We start from the raw sequence: 21,865 nt of genomic DNA on the forward strand, positions 1-21,865 counted from the left end.
CCGGCAGCGATGGAAAACTCCTACGATATGGGTGTTGGGTGAAAGGACTTTAACAGGGGAAGACGAATAACGCATTCGGATGCCATTTTGGGAACGAAGATGGTGGCTTTCGGTTCATTGTACACAACCCTAAGACCGGAAATATATCAGCTACCAATGGAGTGGTAGAGTTAGTGGAGTGGAGTTAGACAAAGGAAAAGGAAAAGGAAAAACCCAAAGAAAAAGGAAAAGGAAAAGCCATCCCTGAATCCAAAAAACCCTGTTTTTATAGCGGATTCTCCCTCGATCCTTCTCATCGCAATTTTAAGTGGTACTGCGTCCATTTTATGTATTTTGTCACTGACTTTCTCTCGTAATCCTAGCTGTGTCTTGCTCTATCAACACGCCACCATTTCACCAGGTTTTACAAACAAATTACATACAAATTGCATACTAACTAAACAAAAGTTTACAAAAAGAGGACAATACTTTTAGAGCATCATCAATAAATAAAAAAAAATTGACAATTCTGTAACAAACAGTTACAACACAGACGCAAAAACATGCTTTAATACGTTCACGTCGCTGACGGCGGGCGGTGGTTGACCAAAGGTATCTAATACACAATCAAATGCGTTTTACCGGTAGTAAACGCCACCCTCTGAGCCATGCCATTCATGACAAGGGTCTGAGTGAACGTGTTAAATAACTATGAAACGAGCAATAACAGAGAATTTATTTAGGACCACCTTTTTGGGTCGACTCAGGACCACCCCAGCTTTTTTAAATAACGGCATGCCAGGTACTAAATGCAATAGGTAGATTAGGCCATAGCAATCGAAATTTACTAGTTTTGGTTGTTTTGTCACCTTAAAGAATATTTAACTCATTCACCGTACATGTCGAAAATCCTAAGGGTGTACCGTTTCAAAGCCGCACACCCAAAATTCATTCTCGAAATTCGAGTTTTTATCCGATTGTCACCAAATATTCAGGGAGTAAAAAGAAACAATTAAAGTTAGTTTTGGCATCATTCATTCAATTTATTTCGCTTCTATATTCGAATGCGCGAACCTTGACCTTAACCCCAGCCATAAGTTTCTGCACGACCTCGTCATCCATTACGCAGCAGCGTGTTTCGCTAACTTCTGGTCGTACAACTTCCGAGCACGACTTTTTGCGACCGTAGTTTGTTTCTCGTTACGGTTTGGGGACTTCTGAATCTTAAACGATGTTTCCTCCGTTGTATCTCTGTATCATATCCCTCCTTTCAAATCGATAAACTTTTACTTAGTCGTGGCAATACATACACATACTTTTTACAGATACACAGGTCGAAGGTTGTGCAGGCTACTGAACATTCAACAAGAGCCAAAGGTTGTACCGCTCATGACAACTCTACACGAGCTGAAGATTTTACCGCCCAGTCTATTCTACCCTGGATTCCTCGAGTCAAGAGAGATGCACCACGATTGATATGAGGTACAGACTAGGGGGGCGTCGCTGATTAATGATCAGTTGCACCCCAATAGGAAGTATCCCGTGTCGGCCACACACACAAAGTACTGGAGACTGCAACATCCCAATTATGAGAATCTTTGTAATACTAACCTCGAGCCAACCGCGAGTAACCGGTTACATATTACTAACATAGTCGTAAGACAAAAATTGTCAAAATAATGAACTCCCGGCCCCGTCAGGTTAACGCCATATGTGCCTTAATAAAATATATATTTTGGATCTAGAACTGCGGCGTTAGGTTTCCGTTTAAAGGTCCCAACCACGCGTTTGTGATCGTTCTCGTTGACCTGACGGTTTTTTTCCTTTTCGCTTCGCTTCCGATCAACAGTCAGACGTTCTTCGACTCGTTTTATGATACCAGACACCGTGGAATTCGCAATTCCCAACTTTTATCCGATGACTCGATGCGACTGATCCTTTATGCCTTTATGCATTTCTTTTTTTTTCATCCGTCAGGTAATTCATGACAGTCTCGCAAAAAAAATTGTTGAGTCAAATTAGTCATCGAATCATACCCGCACATTTTCTTATAAATGGGAAGTTGCTCAGCGAGTACATATCCTGTCGACGTTCCTTGTTCCTCGCCCATTTTGGAACTTCATGAACCACCCTTAACATTGCGATTTGCCGAGAGCGTACTTGCCGCAAGCTACCACCAACATTCTATGTGACTCGGGAGCGGTGTTTTTTTCTAATTCATAAGAAAAAATCGATGATGTTCATCGATTCTAGTGTTCAGGCACAAAATCTACAATTTTGACGTGGGACTACGTCTAACCGGAGTATATGGGGGTAAAATGAAAACCTAAACGCAGAACATGCAGGAAAAAATGAAAGATTCCAAATGCTTATAACTCCAACATTTCTTACTGTATCGGAAAGATGTTTGCATCAATTGATAGGGAATATTTTTACGCATCTATCGCAATTAATAAAATGTTATTCATCATTAGATAAACAATTGAATAACTGTAAAATGTTAAGCGTTATCTAAACGCTCTAACTACCTCGTTTTGATTGGCCCGATTTACGGTTTCCCCAACACAGCCATCACAACCAAGCAGTCTTGGGGAAAGCGGCATTGCAAATGAAAGTGTGGGGTATTTTTGTTCCAGCTGAAATGTGTTTCCCTAACACAGACTTTAATTCCAAGGAGCGTGGGAAATTGGCATTGCAAATATATGTAAGTCGGGGGTATTTTTGTTCCGACTGAATTGTGTTTCCCCAACACAGACTTCAAATCCATGGAGCGTGGGGAAATTGGCATTGTAAAATCATGCAAGTCTGGGGAATGTTTGTTCCGACTTTCCCCAACATAGACTTCAGAACCAAGGTGTCTGGGTGACATGGCATTGCAAATTCATGCAGGTTGGGGGTATTTTTGTTCCGACTGAAATGCGTTTGCCTAACACAGACTTAAAAACCAAGGTCGATTCCCGTTGTGGCCGGGGGATTTTTCGTCAAAGAAATTTCTTCCGACTTTCATTGTGGTCCACGCGTATTCTAGAGCTTGTCACTCCAGAATATATTCAAGGCGTGCTATCCGGCATACTAAGTACTACTAATAAAAATGACGCAAGTAATACCTACGCTGAGAAGGGAAAAGTTGTACTGGGAACGCAAGTACCATCCAAGAAGAAGTGTCGATTGTGGATGCGGTCTTCCTGAATGAAGATCCCATACTCCTTATATGATTTTCATGGTTTCTGTGCTCCAGATTGCCTTGCGAATAGCAAAACCCATAGAAAAACGATGTTCTGGTTCCTTCGCAACAATATGAACCGAGACATAGCTCCAATTCAGTATGATAAAATTCTTCTGAAGCTGAATGCAGTCAAGTCAAATTGATCTGCTAGTACAATAAATATTAGAGAAGGGGAAGGAGGTATATTCAAAATTGTGTCCCAACACCGTTTGCTAATGCATCTAAACATATTAGACTCATAATAAATGCTTTGTTTTAGTTTTGATTACAATACTACACATAACAGATGTACTGAAAACAAATTTCTTGTATCTCTTATTGCACACGACTTCCCAGATCATGCTAATAATCAGGAAACGAATGCGGTGACGGATGTAAGTATGAATAAATTTTGAATGAAAATTGAGTCTGACAATGATTATTTTATAATTATCTGGTTTAGTGGAAATATTGAGACATTATTTTGACAGTGGTTGAGTAAGGGTCAGGACTACGTGTTTTAAGTATTTGAATAACATCAGCACCTGGCCAGGCGAATCTCATGCATGCAATGTGTAGATCGAGGGTAGCTAAGGCACTGGTTAACACCGGCGAAATTACACCTGGGCAACAGTATCGGGCGCTTTACTATTCATCTTCACATGCGTGTATGCCGCCTTCCACTCGCAGCAATCCAGGAATGAACTGAGCCCATATAGCAAGATACTCTTCGACAATGCGTTGTTCTATGGTGCGATCTTCGTTTCCAGTAGTACAGCTTTCTCTGCGGCGAATTCAGCGCTAATTGCAGGAATATCTTTGAATCTCTTCTTCGGTCAATGGACTGGTGACGGTGGACTCATTCGATAGCTTTTTTTTGCGCAGATTCGATGGATATTGCTTCACGAAGTGACATAACACAGTAACAACTTTCATATAGAGAAGTCTTCTCACTTGAACAGGACACGTGTGACGAGGTGGTGTAACACACTGAGTGGGTTCTGTTATTCAGTCAGCAACGTTCAGTTTCGTCGGGATCTACTTCCCCTCGTTAGCCTCAGTCGACTCTAGCATTCCATTGATGCGCACTGCCACGCGCCCTGAGAAATTTTTTTGTTGGTTTAAACTGGTGAGGCTTCATGATGTCGTTCGCCAAGCGGATTCTGATAACTACTGATAACTATTCCTGATTGGCACCTATCACGCTATAGCTTTCAGTCTTCTCCTTCATCAATAAGTAGTAGATATGTTTGAAGTGTAGTATAAAAAGGTAGGTCTTCTGGTAGGTACGATATGACCCTGTAATTGATCGGTATTCCACTTCGGAAACACTTTTATGGTGCACCACCATAATCTTAAAATTTTAAGCACCTACGTGAATAAATCGGTTACCTTCAGATAGCTTTATCGCCTCGACTTCAGGCTCCAAACTGGAGAATCGCGTAATTTTCTCTAATTATGTGCTCCAGCTGCCCTCGGGAACTTGTCCTGGAGCCGTTGCGCATTACACCGAAACTATCGTTGGCAGAAAACATATGCATGGGAGCTGTTAAGTGATATTTCGAAATAATATGTCCAAATATATACCTCTATTCTCGTACATCTGTACACCCCTCGGCATGATGTTCATTCAATAGACAAGTGTTCATCTGAATATTGTATTCATCATGAGAAACGTATGTTTTTTCTACGTCACTTTTATTTCCCTTGCGTGTCACCTTTTTCGAGCTCTCTTTCCCGTAGAGATGGGCAAAACAGTTCACTTTGATGAACGGTTCACTCACTAACCGTTCATCTAAGTGAATCAGTTCTTTTGAACCATTATTTCGCTCTTTCGTTCAGCGGTATTAAGAACAACATAGAATGTTAGCAGAAACCCAACATCAATAGACAGCTATTAATTGATATCGTTGGATTGGATAGTGTACGTGTGGGATTTATATTTTTGAAATTTAGTGGGGAAAGATAAGCTGCCTCTTTAAAAGTCACTAACAATCAATCATACAAACAATCACGATAACACGTACACGCAATAGGCCAAACAATGAATTGAAAGCAACAAAAAAACTTTTTTCTCAACATGCCCTCACTATAATATTTTATTTTTACCTAATCCATGAATCGCCCCAGCTTCCCCCAGGTTTTTTCTGATAATCAGAAAGTATATGATTGTTACGCGGAATTGAAAAAATAAATGAAATTGAAAATATATAGTTTTGCTTTAAAAACTACGAAAATCTAATTTAATTTTTAACCCAAAATTGAGTATACATTAACAAAATAAACCATGAGTTACATGCATTTTGCTCATAAATGACAAATCGTTTTATTTTCCTTACAAGCGTTCTCGTTATATTTATCCATTCCGTCCAGCGCAAATCAGTTCAGCTGCACTAGTTTGTTCGCAAACAGTTCGGCCGCAAACACTTCGTTCTCAAACAGTTCGTTTCCAAACAGTTCACTCTCAATCAGTTCTTTGCCATACAGTTCACTCGCAAACAGTTCGTTCACAAACAGTTCACTCTCCAACAGTTTACTCTCAAACAGTTCACTCGCAAACCGTTCTTACGGAATCAGTTCGTTCACAAACAGTTCACTCGCAAACCGTTCTTACGAAATCAATTCGTTCCGTTCGTTCACAAACCGTTCGTTCGCAATCAGTTCGTGGGGAGAACTACCGTTCTTTGAAAAAGAACGACCGCTCGTTCACTCTTTTCAGCGAACTAGTTCTTTCGTACCGTTCTTGAGCGGTTTGCCCATCTCTACTTTCCCGTGGATTTCATCAGCAACGGATCGTATCTGTGTAACAGCTATAAAATATCGTTCATTTTTGGTCCTTCGAACCGGATAATCGAACCGGACGGTAAGATAAATTACTTGTTAATTAGTAGCTCTATAGGTAGTGAAACAACATTTTCAAGTTAAACGACACACGGGTCGGTAAATAACGAAAAACGAATTGCTTTAACACATAGCATTTGAATGCAAAAAACTTTCATCAAAATGGCGTCAAACAAGCTGAAAAATGGAACGACAATCAGGTCGACGTTCGTTCAATAAGACACATGGGTCTTTTCTGAACAGTTTCGAGATGGAGTTTGGGCCATCGGGGCTAAATCTATCTATATTCTTGCAAATGCGAAATTGCTTCAAACATGTGGGTTTGATGAAAACGAAAATTCAAGCCAACGGGGCTAAATTTATCAAAATCATATTTGAGCTCACTGGGAGCAGCGTAGAACTTGTGTGTTCGTGAATATAAAAATCGACATTCGGGTCGGACTTTGATATCAGAGGTTGTCCCAGAAGGAAACGCTCTTTTCCGGAAAGATAAAATGGCGGCTCAAGCAACAAAAAATAAAAGTAATCATTTCATTTGACATGTTAAATCATGGCGGAAGTCGACGACGTGGAGGTTGTTGTTACGGTTGCGGATGAAGAGGCTTAAATCAGTTAATCGTACAGCGAAATCACGCCTGTACCAGGATAAACAAAATTATTGAAAACTTCTCGGCGTTCCAACACGATACTCTGTCGTTGGAAACAAGGCGCGATATGCTCAAGAACTGTTACCAGAATTATGATCAACATCAAACAGCACTGGAACAAATTTTACCCGACGAAGCAAATAACCGAGACGAACTGGAAATCAAATACATATCGGGGCTTAGCGAATTCGAAAGGATCATAAGAAGCAAGAAAACCCATGACACGGCAACTGCGAGCCATGATACCGTGCGCTTGCCAACTATAAACTTACCGGTCTTTTCGGGATCCGGTGAAAGTTGGTTAGAGTGGTTCGATAAATTTAACGCTCTAATTCATCTGCGCACCACATTAGCCACAATTCAGAAGTTCGAATACTTGAAACTCTCGTTGCGTGGATCAGCACTGGGATTGATTGACTCACTGCCCACAACGGAAGCAAATTACGAGGTTGCATATGACATGCTGGTGCGACGCTACAACAACCCTAAGCTACTCATCCAAAAACATACTCGAGATCTGTTCGAACTCAAGGCAGTTGACGTGGAATCAGTCGATGGACTGAGACATCTGTTCGATGGAGCTAGAAAACACATGCCCTTTCTTCAAATTTTGAAACAACCGGTGGAGTCGTGGGATACGATCTTGATTCATCTGATGACCAATAAACTGGACCCAGCCACCCGTCGTGAGTGGAAGCTGTCTCTTCAGGAACAGAACCTGCATCGTACAGTATGCTGGAAAATTTTGTCACAGACCGCTGTCAAATGCTAGAAGCTATACCTTCGAAGAAAAGATCTTATGTGGAAACCAATATTCCTGCGAAAAGGGTTAAATTGGAAGGACGGACACTGTCAGTCACAAAACCATCGCAATTATGCGTAGCTTGCAGAGGGGAACACTTTCTTGGAGGCTGTAATCGGTATCGTGCAAAATCTATAGACGAAAAGCTGAAGATGATCAAGCGTTTCGCACTGTGCTACAATTGCCTCAAGTCAAACCATACTGCAGATAAATGTCGAAGCGGAGGCTGCTTCAAATGTGATGGGAGGCATCATACATCCATCCACCGAGAGAAGAAAGAAAGTTTCAATTACAATGACAACCCACCAGATAAACGTCATCAAGAGAAAAGTGAGTAGTTCTTGTAGATTCCGTTTATATTGAGCGATAGACGAATAACTTTGTTTAATAAATATTCATACAGAACAAATAACGCAGACTTATCCATCGACACAAGCATCCATTCTCCCTACTGCTATAGTATTGGTTCACAGTCTTGACCGTGCCCCCATATTGGGTCGAGTCTTATTAGACTCAGGCTCACAGTTCAACTTCGTTACGAAATCGCTGATGAACCGTTTAGGAGTACCAACTCAGACGACCAAAGTTAACGTGTATGGCTTTGGACAATGCAACCAGCCAGTTCACGAAAGAGGTTGGATTTCTATCGAATCACGCGTGTCCGATTACCATAGGACAATACCAGTGCTAGTATCGGACAATGTAATCGGGAGCATTCCCCCGAAGGATTTGAACACAGATAACTGGAATCTTTCAGACGTAAATTTAGCGGATCCTGATTTCCATTTAAGTAGCCCATAGCACCTTTATTTCTGAATATTTAGAACTAGGTCACATGTCCAAGGTAAACGAAAAGGACTTAGACGGACTGAATGGCCCTGTGTTTTATAGTCCTCATCACCCAGTATTCAGACCTGAGAGCGCTACCACAAAATAAAGGGTAGTTTTCAATGCATCTGCAGTTTCTTTTAGTGGTCTATCACTGAATGACGTTCTAATGACTGGACCCACGATTCAGCAGGACACCTTCAACATTCTGCTCAGATTCCGGTTTCCCAAATACGTGTTGATTGCGGATCTCGAAAAAATGTTTCGACAAATTCTGGTCCACGAAACAGATTGTCAGTTACAGTACATTCTGTGGCGATTCTCTAGCGAAGAAGCCGTGTCCACATACCGGCTCAACACAGTAACATATGGTACATGATATGTACATGCACAAATGGAATTCAAACTCATCTGCGTTAGTACCCGATGATAGGAAAAAAGATGAGGTAAAGATTCTAGGTCTACGATGGAACTCTAAGGTGGATGTTTTTGGGTTTCAAAGTGAACTTCAAATGCACACTAAGATCACAAAACGTAACGTGTTGTCTGATATTCAAAAGATCTATTACCCACTCGGAATGCTCAGCCCACTTGTCGTGCATGGTAAGCTTCTAATGCAAGATATTTGGTCACAAAAATTGGACTGGGATGAACCGCTACCAGAGGCGATAGCAGACAAATGGAGATGGTTCTGTGTTCAAATATCGGAAATTCATAATATCGTATTTCCTAGGCGCATAACGACATCGGAACCGAACCATAAAAATATTATTGAACTGCACGGGTTTTCGGATGCGGCTAAAAGAGCATATGGCGCAGCAATTTATGTGAGAACCATTACAGAAAATGGTGCTCAAATTCAACTACTTTGTGCTAAATCACGAGTTACGCCGACAAGTGAGAAAAACACGGATGAAAATACTACAATCCCCAGAATGGAGCTGAGAGCTGCTACACTCTTGGTGCATTTAATGGAAAAGGTCAAAGCAACAGTGCATGTTAAAATTGATTGGGTATACTACTGGACAGACTCTACTGTCACATTGGATTGGATCGCAAGCCCAACGAAGCGACGGCCACAGTTTATAACGAACAGAGTAAATGAAATCAACGCGAGAACCTCAATAAAAGACTGGTACCATGTTAGCTCTGGAGAGAATCCTGCGGACCCTATATCTAGGGGTTCTTCAGTGAAATTGTTGGCCAAAAATTCGTTGTGGTGGTCCGGTCCTGATTTCCTATTAAACTGCAACCAACTATGGAGTCATAGTGAAGTGGAACAGATAGACTGCTTCATAACACGGAATACAGAAAGAATATCGGAACCAGATGACATTGCAAGTCCGATAAGGGATTATACCTTACTCGAGCGCTATTCAAGCATAGGAAAGCTGCAGCGAGTGGTGGCATATTGCTTAAGGTTCAAGAAAAATTGTTTTTCGCGTGACAACAGAAAAATCGGCTCACTGGCAATGATTGAGCTAAAGGATGCTCTGAAACATATCATCAAGATTAGTCAGAAGAAGCTTTCGAAATAACCCTCAATCACTTAATCAAGTAATGGGAGAGATCCCAAAAGTTCGATTAACACCAGGTAGACCTTTCCAAATTTGTGGTGTTGACTTTGGCGGGCCATTCACGATCAAGGAAAACTTTATACGAACTCAGAAGACTCTCAAAGTATATGTTGCGCTGTTCATTTGTTTACGTACGCGTGCGGTTCACATAGAACTGGTAAGCAGCTTGTCAAGTCCCGCCTTCATTGCAGCTCTCAGAAGATTCAGCAGCCAACGAGGTCAAGGCTCTACTATTTTCTGCGATAATGCTACCAATTTTGTTGGCTCTAAGAACGAAATTCAACGTTTAACCGAGCAATTTAAAAACCAGATTGAACCTGAAGTGCGAAAATTTTGTGCAGTCGAAGAAATCGAGTGGAAGTTTATCCCACCCAGGTCTCCAAATTTTGGGGGCATCTGGGAAGCCGGCATTAAAAGTGTCAAACATGAGTGTCATCACATGAAACGGGTCCTAGGTTCGACAATCTCCACATATGAGGAGATGCTAACGCTACTTAAACAAATCGAAGGATGTCTAAACTCAAGACCTATTTCTCCATTATCTACGGATGCACGCGATCCTAATCCATTGACACCAGGTCACTTTCTAGTTGGCGGACCAATTACAGCCATCCCCGATAAACTTTTTTGTGAGACATCGTCAACCCGATTGACAAGATATGAAGAAGTGCAGAAAAATCTTCAGCTCTTCTGGAATAGATGGAGAGTTGAATACCTCAACAACCTTCAACAGCGGACAAAAAAGTGGTCTTCGAAACAACCGGACTTATCGCTTGGACAACTGTGTCTAGTAAAAGACGACGCGTTACCAGCGAATACTTGGATTACGGGACGAGTGATCAAACTTCATCCTGGACCGGACAAGCACATTCGCGTAGCTACTCAGATTACGGCAAAAGGTGAAATCAAAAGATCGATAGGTAAGCTTTGCCCTCTACCAATTGAAGAAGACGTTGGTGGGGGTGGAGTATGTTAAGTGATATTTCGAAATAATATGTCCAAATATATACCTCTATTCTCGTACATCTGTACACCCCTCGGCATGATGTTCATTCAATAGACAAGTGTTCATCTGAATATTGTCTTGAGAACATCATCCTGAGAAAAGTATGTCTTTTCTACGTCACTTTTATTTCCCTTGCGTGTCACTTTTTTCGAGCTCTCTTTCCCGTGGATTTCATCAGCAACGGATCGTATCTGTGTAACAGCTATAAAATATCGTTCAGCAGCAGACATCTCTTTCTCTGACTGAACGTCAGCTTGGGGTTGTACCAAAAAAAAAGGTCCAAACGATGTCAACGGGGATCGAACCAAGGCCGGCTGGAATGCAATGCTGTTTTACACGACCACGCTATCCACATAGCTACTGGTGCTGTTGCATAAATGCGTGATAATATTACACCACATTATAAAATGATGTTGGAAAGTGTTTCCCAAGAGTAAAAAGGAGAGCATATCCTTTTCGGTCTGAGCCAGTTGGTAGGAACGAGTTCAGTACTACACTATACACAACTTTCCCGGTTTATTGGGATTGACAACAGGGAATATTGGAGGATAACACACGCGTTCGAATCGCTTGGCCAGTTGGTTTTCCATCAGCTCCTCATAATCTGGAGTTTTCTACTTCAGTGCTTCAGCTAAATCTAGATCCTGTTGTATTCGCTTTTCCGGACAAGTTCACCGCTTTATCACCATTTACTGTCTGGCATTCGAACATCACCGTACCGTCAGAGCAATCCAGTTTCATAGCGTCCTTCCTTCGCATGGATCAGAGATTTCAACAATTGTTCGGTTCACTCGTTGTCCTTCGATAAAACTGGTTTAACTGAACGTATTCCAATTCGGTCCAGCAAGAAGTTCCTTGTGTAGCTCCGCGCCCTATCGTCCGATACATGGGCACACATGAAGGTGACAATTATCCATACCAATAAGTATCCGTGATAGAACATTGCGATGGAATTCAGAATGTAAGGTTTGCCGTGGTAAAGCGAGACTGTTCACGGTGTATACTTCCGGTATCCAGTATGTACTCATGTCATGCACTCCGGAATTATCAACGGCAGCTTCACAGAGTTCGTTTCCTGGCGTTGATGATCCCTTGTCCAACTCAGACACAAGGGATACGATTTGCCTTCAATATCTAGTTTTTTCATAAGTGGCGATGGATGAGAGCTACGCTTCAGGGTTGCCCGAGAACGTAGGCAGCCCATCTGCCACTGCGTATTCTGCAGCGAGTTGATGCTTCAAGAGAAAAGATAAACAGTTCCAGTTTTTTTGACGTAGGACTACGTCTTTCATTTCTATACCGGGGTGTAAAATCAAAGTTTCGAAAACGAAAGCGTTACGCCGGAGACCGAGATTTTGAGCGTTAATAGCTCCTAAACAACTGAACGAAATGGTATGATAAACACTTCATTCGAAAGATAAAATGTCTACGCGTTCTATACTTGTTACTTTCTGATCCAAAAACTTGTTTCAATAGTCTTAAAAATGCTTTCAAAACAGGCTATTGAAATCACCAATCGGTATATAAGCGAGCGCCGCTCGGAAATCCACTCAGTTCAAATTGAACAGCGATTGGAGCATGTTGTCGCTGTTGTGGTGAAGCTCTTCGTTTATCATGAAAGCGCGGATGAACGGTGTCACCAAGAGCCTGTTTGTGCACCTTAGGCCAGAAGGGAATCCATCAGGTGGAGACTGATGCCACAAACGGTTCCCCGGGAAGATCTCGAAGCAGCCGCTACACACACACACACACATACACGCGCGGAATTCATTCCATTGATGTCATTCAGCATCGAGAAAGATCTGGAAAATAATCTGCCAGTTCCTCTGGGAATTTAAAATTACATTCATGTGAAAGAGTTTATTTGAATGTTTTCTATCCATGTAACACTGTGACCAAATACATTTGGTTTTGTGATTTTTCAATCAATCGCAATTAACAGGATAGCTTCTGAAGATTATTCTACCCCATCAGTAGGATATTTCCGTATCCAATATTGGATGCATAAAACCTTGTGCCTCCATTGTAACGCTCTCGTTTTCGAAGTTCTCCAAATATTCATTCATTCAGAATGAATTCAGATTCTACTTCAAACAAATGAGCTCTAAATCAACGATGGACCTACGTCACCCTTGCGGTTATACCATAGATATAACCCACTTCCTGTTTTTTAATAGGAACGAGAGTTTCCATGAGAGAGGCATAATTTAGTACCTTCAAAATTGCTATTCATTTGTAAATTATGGATTTTTGATTACCATATTAGGTGCCGTAGCAACACATGTAATTTTAAGAAACATTAATATTTTGTACTAACTCTTATTATTTACCTTTGTAGAGCATTGACGAGGATGTGCTTGAACTCGAGCAATTGAAACATTCCTTAGCCGCAAACAGCAGAGCTGCAAACACAAAAGAAGAAATTCTTCCTCAGTTGGAAAAACAGTTAGAGGACGAGGCCCGAGCATCGGCATCGATTGTTTCCTCAAGTGAGGATGGTTCCGATGATGATAATGACGATGACGACACCGATGTGGATAGTAACGACGGCGGAACAGATGAAGCTGGTGATACTGATTATGGCGAAAAGTTGGCAAAGGCTTCTGAACAATTGTTGTTGAAAACATTGGCTGAGTACCATCACAAGAAACAACAATTCATGGAGCAGCATATGCAGGATGAACAACACCATGTTCAGGCTGCGGGTGATGCGAAGCCCATCGATTCAAAGGATGATAATAGTGAATTGGTGAAGGTATTTATGAAATTTCATCCTTTTCATACTTCTGGAGCTGGTGAGTGATATCTGTAGAATCACGATTCGTTGAGAAACAACCAAGGTATATAGTCATTTCCATTTTGAAACTCCACGCTGATTCGATTCATAGGATAAACAGTTCTGGCAACCCTTTTGCTAGAATTTTATTAGTTACGATGTAACTGCGTCACGAATTTCTTCGGTGTTATCAATTCGTTGACTCCTTACTCCTCCGACCTCGCCCTTAGCGACTATCACTTATTCCCGGCGATGAAACAGGCGTTCGGCGGTTAACGATTCGATAACACTGAAGAAATTCGTGACGCAGTAACATCGTACTTCAAAAAGTTGGACGCTACGCACTTCGCGCTCGGAATAGAAAAACTCGTTCCACGCTATGAAAAATGCCTCGAACGATTATGTAGAACAATACAAAAAAAATCCTAGATTACGAAAATCACTTTGTTTTTTTCCTAACTTTATTTTTCCTAAAATACTAAATTTGGTTGGAAGTGATAGTGATAGTGATTGTATCGACTTCTCGATTCGATTTACATAATAGGGCCCGGTATCTACTATTCACCTTTCTTACAGATGCTCCATGGAGCTGAGCGGCTTACATTCGGGCAACAGTTTGACTCAGAAACTACGACGCCTACCATTCCCAAATCAACTAAAAATCCACAGCTAGAGGAGATTTCAAATGCACCAGAAGGCAGTACCCTTACTAGTAATGGACAAAGGAGAAGAGACGTGAGTCACAATCATCTGGAACTAAATCTGTACTATGAATTTATTTTTTCCAGAATGCCGAGGTTCTGTTAAGGCACAGTGGTGGACAATATTCTGCTTTCGATATGGCACAATACGTTTTCTGGACAGGAGATGAATCTGGTGTGGCTCGTGCAGTAGAGGAGTTAATACAGCAGGGAGTGGTATGTTGTACGAATAAGTGTTTGCGTTTCAGTTGCCTCATTCTCATATTTGTAATAGACTTGCTATGTTAACTATTAGAAACTTTATACATCGGATCGGAAGATTTCTTCCAATCCGATACCGATTCGATCGGCCCTTTAGATATGCCCTGATTTTGTCAATACAAATAATAATCAAGATTTCCTCGTAGGGACTCAAATCATTTGCGAAGCCATCACGGAAAATTTTGAACTTAATGCTAATCTAGATAGGGCAATATGGTCCCCCTAAGGATGAAATGTTCTAAACCATGTAGGAACAATGATAAATTATGCAGGTTTTAAAACCTCACGATTTGAAACACTATTGATCGATGTACATTGTATGTAAGCTATGAAAAAGATTTATGTGGAAAATTTACACTTTTACAATTTGTTCCATTTCCATTTCCGATCGAAAGCACTACGGGTCAAAATGGACCTTTATGTGGGTCAATATGATCATTAGAGAGCCAATGAATGTATGGGAAAAAATCGACCTTAAAAGAGAAAAACACCCGATGCAAAATTTCAGCTTAATCGGATTTAAGGAAGAGTGCCACAAAGTGGTCAAAGTTTGAGTTTTTTGAAAATCCAAAAATCACCCAAGGAGTTTTCGAGAAAATTTCTTTGATGCCAAATGTCTTCAAATGCATGAAACGTCAAGATCTAGTGTCATCTCGATTTTTTGACGTGGGACTACGTCTAACCGGAGTATATGGGGGTGAAGTGAAAACCTAAGCACAGAACATGCAGGAAAAAATGAAAGATTCCAAATGCTTATAACTCGAACATTTCTTGATAGATCGGAAAGATGTTTGCATCAATTGATAGGAAATATTTCTACGCGTCTATCATAATTAATAAAATGTTATTTTGCATGAGATAAATAGTTGAATAACTGTAAAATGTTAAGCGTTATCTAGACGCCCTAACTGCCAAGTTTTGATTGGCCCGATTTACGATTTCCCCAACACAGACTTCAAAATCAATGTACCTGTGGGAATCTTCTTTGTAAACATACATGCAAGTAGGGGGTATTTTTGTTCTCACCCAGCTGTGTTTCCCTAACACGGACTACAAAATCAATGTACCTGGAAAATAGAAATAGAATATGTTGCATCGAGAGTAATAGATGCATATATTGTCCGTTCTGTGGTTTAAATTTTTAGTATCAATTACAATTCGACTATCAGTCAGCTAGCAACCAGTTATCGGCAGCAGCGATGGTGTCCATTCAGCATTAAGATATTTCCGCCGAATGAAAAATGGAGGAAGGAAGTGAGAAGGTCCCACGTCTCTCCGGTTATGTCCACAACATTACCCACCTGTATTTTTTTGTCAAAAATCGTTTTCGGAATATGAGACGAAACGTATGGTTTTGGGTGCCAATAAAAATAGTTATCTCAATTTTTCATTCGGAACTTGCTGCGAAATGTAGATTTGCACGATAATATTCCCTGTGCAAAATATATAGATCATTCGGCCCATTCGGTGTCACAGACGTTAAAATTGGAGTTATTTGAAAACAGAAAAATTACCGGAAATCAGGGGTTTCAAAAATTTTTGACGTAGGACTACGTCTTTCATTTCTATACCGGGGTGTAAAATCAAAGTTTCGAAAACGAAAGCGTTACGCCGAAGACCGAGATTTTGAGTGTTAATAGCTCCTAAACAACTGAACGAAATGGTATGATAAACACTTCATTCGAAAGATAAAATGTCTACGCGTTCTATACTTGTTACTTTCTGATCCAAAAACTTGTTTCAATAGTCTTAAATTTGCTTTCAAAATAGGCTATTGAAATCACCAATCGGTATATAAGCGAGCGCCGCTCGGAAATCCACTCAGTTCTAATTGAACAGCGATTGGAGCATGTTGTCGCTGTTGTGGTGAAGCTCTTCATTTATCATGAAAGCGCGGATGAACGGTGTCACCAAGAGCCTGTTTGTGCACCTTAGGCCAGAAGGGAATCCATCAGGAGGAGAGTGATGCTACAAACGGTTCCCCGGGAAGATCTCGAAGCAGCCGCTACACACACACACATACACGCACGGAATTCTTTCCGTTTGGATCGAGAAAGATCCGGAAAATAATCTGCCAGTTCCTCTAGGAATTTAAAAATACATTCATGTGAAAGAGTTTATTTGAATGTTTTCTATCCATGTAACACTGTGATCAAATATGTTTCAATCAAGTGCTATTAACAGATGGTTATCGAGTTAGCATTAACCACTGGTGGGCTTCCAGTATCGAGGAAAATGTGGAAATATCTAATCGTTACTGAAAATAATCTGCCAGTTCCTCTGGGAATTTAAAATTACATTCATATGAAAGAGTTTATTTTAATGTTTTCTATCCATGTAACACTGTGACCAAATACATTAGGTTTTGTGATTTTTCAATCAATCGCAATCAACAGGATAGCTTCTGAAGATTATTCTTCCCCATCAGTAGGATATTTCCGTATCCAATATTGGATGCATAAAACCTTGTGCCTCCAACGTAACGCTCTCGTTTTCGAAGATCTCCAAATATTCATTCATTCAGAATGAATTCAGATTCAACTTCATACAAATGATCTCTAAATCAACGATAGTCCTACGTCACCCTTGCGGTTATACCATAGATATAACCCACTTCCTGTTTTTTGATGTCAAATGTCTCAAAATTGCATGACACGTCGAGGTTTACAGTTATCTAAAAAAAATTGTCTCTCCCTTAAGTCCGATTGAGCTGATGTTTTGCATACGGCAGTTTTTCGAGGTGGTCAACATTTTTTATGGGTTAACTTTTTGAAATTCGAGATGACCATTTTCATTGGCACTCTAATGACCATGTTAGTGCATCTGCTAGGAAATAACGTAACAAGTTCGTGTAGCGAAAATTTATTCTATTGTGCAACTATCACGTGTATTTCATTAGATTACATTCAGTTCGCATGAACAAAAAAATAACAATATGATCAAAGTGATTGGATTGCAATTTTACGTTACTCAAAGCAGGAACATAGAATATCTGGGCAGTTATGTACCCACGAGTGGCATCGATAACATTGGTTCCATCCATCGCCGCCCGTAGCGGAACTGAATTGTGCCCCACAGTAGCAACATAGGGTGTCCTGTGAAAGAGTCTCATTTATACGCTTTTTTCTCGTTTTCCCCTTTTTCGGATTTGGTCTTAAATGTTCGCTTGAATTTTTTTATCTGTTGGATGTCCTGGTCTGAAACACCTTGAGGGCATCTCTATGTTGGCTCCATATGAGGATAGCCGATTTTTGTGCTTTTCTGGTTGAGCTTGGTTGAGCCTTCTTGAGCTTTTCACCCCGCACTTAGCTGAAGTTATAACGCCCACCTGCCTTCTCCCGCATTACTAGGATGGAATTATTGGTACGCACCTGTTGAATGAAGATAGTAATTTCTAGTTTACTTGCTGTTTCTATGTAAAAAATCGGAACCACTGATATCTCATCGACATCGAATTGCCTTACTTGTGGAATGTTGTATTTCTGTTGTATGTCTTCTACTAGATCGTAGAATTTCCCGACTGTAAGGCAATTGAATCCTTGTGCCCTGGCGGCGGTGGTTGCTTCTGGTGTCCGAAGTGAGATTTGTGGGTGGCGCTTCCGAAAACCAATCAACCAATTTATTCCGGCTAATTGGTTTTGGCTATTGAAAGGGTGAGAAATACAGTAGAACCCCGATCATCCGCGAAATAGTCTGGCTAGGTCACCGCGAATAACGAAAATCGCGGATGACGCAATATACGACTACAAATGAGGTATAAACACAAAATAAAGATATTTCAGCATGGAAACTATGTTTTATCAATACGGAAATCATTAAACTGCACATTTGTCAGGTCGTGCGCAGCAGTGGTCAGATAATATGAAAGCTATCACCAAAACAAAAGAGCAAGCCCCTACGTCTCACTGACATATTTTGGGAAACTCTTTAGAATTACTATGGAACTCGCTTACGCGGATAATCGGGGTTCCACTGTACCATTTCTTTTGGCCAGCTTCTAGATTTCTCTCATCGTGACACAATAGAACCATTGTTCCATAGAGAGAATAGAATCTACAAGCTCGTTCTCTTGCTCCGTCTTAAAAATATTACCAAATGATCTAAACAGCTGGAGCTGCAAAGGATCTGTTTCTAGCTATTTACAACTATGTTTACAAATTTTGACAGCTGTATTTACAGGTTATGTTGAAAGAATACCTGGGCAGGTATGCCAAGTGATTTTTTCAAATATCTTCACATGGTACGGAAAAATGTCCTCAAATGTCTTTACAATCATATCGGAAGAAACTAAAATTCATAACTTACTTTTGAACAACGTTTGAATTGGTATTTTTATATAGCGCATTTCATTAAACTTACCTTGTAGTTTTGAACAAAGAATATATTGCGCAACTGCGAACTAAATTTCATGAGGTTAGCAATGATAAGTGGCTTGATGAACCGTTGATTGAGTAGCCCCAATTCTTCAACAAAAACGGAATTGTGATAACTCAATTTGTTTATTCCAGCTTTGAAGTTTGGTTGTTAATCAAACCATATCCATAAAACTAATTATTGAAACGGTATGTAACCGGAAAACCTGCGATTTTATTGAATGGTGGTTTGAAAGATCTAGAGTTAATCTATTGTATAGTATAGGTTCAAAATTATAAAAATACAATGTCACAATCATTCGAATTCTCGACGTCTGTGTACTTGGGGCCTGTTGCATAATCGAAATTTCACTACACTTAGAAAAATCCTCGGTCGAAAACTACCAAATACATATGGTATTACAAACATTAGTAGAATGTACAAATTTGTTGTACACATTGTCAAAAAAAACCGCATCCCTACCAGAGGTTAGTATATTTTACACGATAGCATTAGTAAACTTGAATGTTGTCATATCTGAAGACTGGTAAGAAAAGCACATATAAGCCATTTCTTTTGTTGCCATAAAGCAATACGGAGGTTTAATAAGGACATAATTCTAATACGTTCATTTTCGATGGGAAAATGTAGCCGATATTGGGCTTACGAATCATGGTTCTGCTTTGCATATATGTTTATTAGTACGATAGAAAATGACTATAGATTGATAGCTTTTACCAAAAAAATCGTAATATTTACTAATTATTTCTCTCAGTGCAATAATATTATAATCTTGTAACTTGTAGATACCTGTTGCCTAATAAATTCATCATGTACAAATCCACAAGTCTAATATTACAAGCTGTTTCTAAATAATTCTATATAACTTTTTTTTCTCTCAAACTTGACTTCAAAAAATACACAAAACCTCAAATTTTCATCCTCTTACCCCCATTCCCTATTTTTCAATTGTGATATTAGTATTTGTGTCAGGTCACACATGCGCGGATTACAAAATGACAATCACGCTATTGTCATCAATCCTGATAAAACACCGGCTGAAGAGCACGTGTGAAGATTCAATGCTCGTGTTGATGTAGACATTGCTGGAATCCGTGACCGGAATAAATCGCCACAGTAAACAACTGCAACAGAAACAACCACTTAGAAAAAGTGTAGTAGGCTAGAAATATTTGGCGCGGGAAAACATCATGTGTATAAATGCCTCACATTTCTATTATAAATTTATTCTCTTGTTCTCGTTTTTCGAAATTTATTCTGAGGACAATGTAATGGGGACGAAGTCCCCATTTGGCGAGGATAAGGAATCGAGGCGACCCAAGCCGCCAAGATGACGTGATCCGAGTACACCGCCGACCCGCCGTCGGAAGCGGCGTGTCTCGCACGCAAACCTGGGATCCACTGATTTCCCGGTTAGTTTGAAACATAGGATACGATCCTTTAGCAATGTCCGACCGAGCTCTAGCGAGCGTCGGTCGGTATACGTCTGCCCGGGGCGATACGTTTGCCCGGTTAATTCTTGTTTTGAAATACAATACCGCGCCACAATATTTATAGCCTACTACACTTTTTATGAGTGGTGGTTTCTGTTGCAGTCGTTTTCTCCTGCGCTTTATTCCGGGAATCGCTGGAATCATGATAAGTGAACTCTCGCGTCGCTGTTCACCTTGGTTATGGTTCGAAACAAACAATCATCTGGACTTCATCGTCGACACGCATCGTTCATACGACGATCTTCATCTTCTTTTTAAATGATTCTAACGTTCCTAACGATCCTAACGTTTGCCGTCTCAACGTAGTATTTTGCATAATTTTAATCAGAACTCAGTTGAGATTTCTGTGGCAGGAAAAACGCTTTGAATGTATTCTCTAGAATACATTGAATTCGTGCTCTAGAATATGGGTGACCGCAGTGCAATTCAGAAGAAATTTCTTCGACGATTGATTTGATCCCCTGACCGCTCTGGATGTTGACCGGATACGGATATTGTCTTAACATTATACAATGATATCCCGCCACAGGTACTTCATTCATTATGAACATCATTACTCATTTTGTTTATAAACATGCGGTTAGATTTTTGTGTGTGTCGTGTGATGATTTGACGCGGTCAGGACAACGCCATTCTACGATGTGGTGAGCTGTGCCAACTATCCATGGTCGACATATACACAAAGGAGGAGATCGAATGACTGCAATTCCTACTTGCAAGACGCTATCAAGCACGTGTGTTCAAACAAAAAATAAACTCTTTAATGAGCACTTTTCTGTATGTAATCGGTTGAATAAGAAAAGCGAAGATAACCTCATAGACACATGTTTAGTTTGGTTAGTCGACTACATAAGCCCTGAGGCAAACAATAGTGTAATTCTCTCGGAAATTCCAGATCCGTGTACTGATCAATTACTCATCTGTATTCTGAAATTCGATCGAGTCAGAACTGCTCGAAAGGATCGCAATTTTGCATTCTGTAAGCCGTTCGACTTAAATTCAATCGAGATGAATTATTTTGACGTTTATTTTACGTCAAGGCAAGGTTGCCACATTTCATAGTACTATTGAATTCAAGTAGAACGGATTTCAGAATGCAAAAGGCGATTTCGATCAAATCGTGAAACCCGATTCAAATCAATCGGATTTCGGAACATAAGTGACTGTTCGATATGTTACCACAAACATGATTCATAGTCCATGCGGCCATCTAAAACTTTTATCGCCTTACATGCCGGATGGAAAATATACAAAAAAAACAGGAAGTGGGTTATATCTATGGTATAACCGCAAGGGTGACGTAGGACTATCGTTGATTTAGAGATCATTTGTTTGAAGTTGAATCTAAATCCATCCTGAATGAATGAATAAATAA

The 21,865-nt window shown here is 40.3% G+C and overlaps 1 protein-coding gene across 1 annotated transcript in view; it reads left to right on the plus strand.

The window, feature by feature from the left end:
* The window catches only part of LOC129763547 (uncharacterized), a 69,311-nt gene that overhangs the window by 40,408 nt on the left and 7,038 nt on the right, over positions 1–21,865 (plus strand). Inside the window, exons 4-7 of the mRNA XM_055762739.1 lie at positions 3,542–3,579; positions 13,224–13,640; positions 14,238–14,396; positions 14,450–14,578. Of these exons, the coding sequence (XP_055618714.1) occupies positions 3,542–3,579; positions 13,224–13,640; positions 14,238–14,396; positions 14,450–14,578 (743 nt within the window). The remainder of the gene's footprint in view (positions 1–3,541; positions 3,580–13,223; positions 13,641–14,237; positions 14,397–14,449; positions 14,579–21,865) is intronic.

Source organism: Toxorhynchites rutilus, chromosome 1 (assembly GCF_029784135.1).
Source record: "Toxorhynchites rutilus septentrionalis strain SRP chromosome 1, ASM2978413v1, whole genome shotgun sequence".
NCBI lineage: Eukaryota > Metazoa > Arthropoda > Insecta > Diptera > Culicidae > Toxorhynchites > Toxorhynchites rutilus.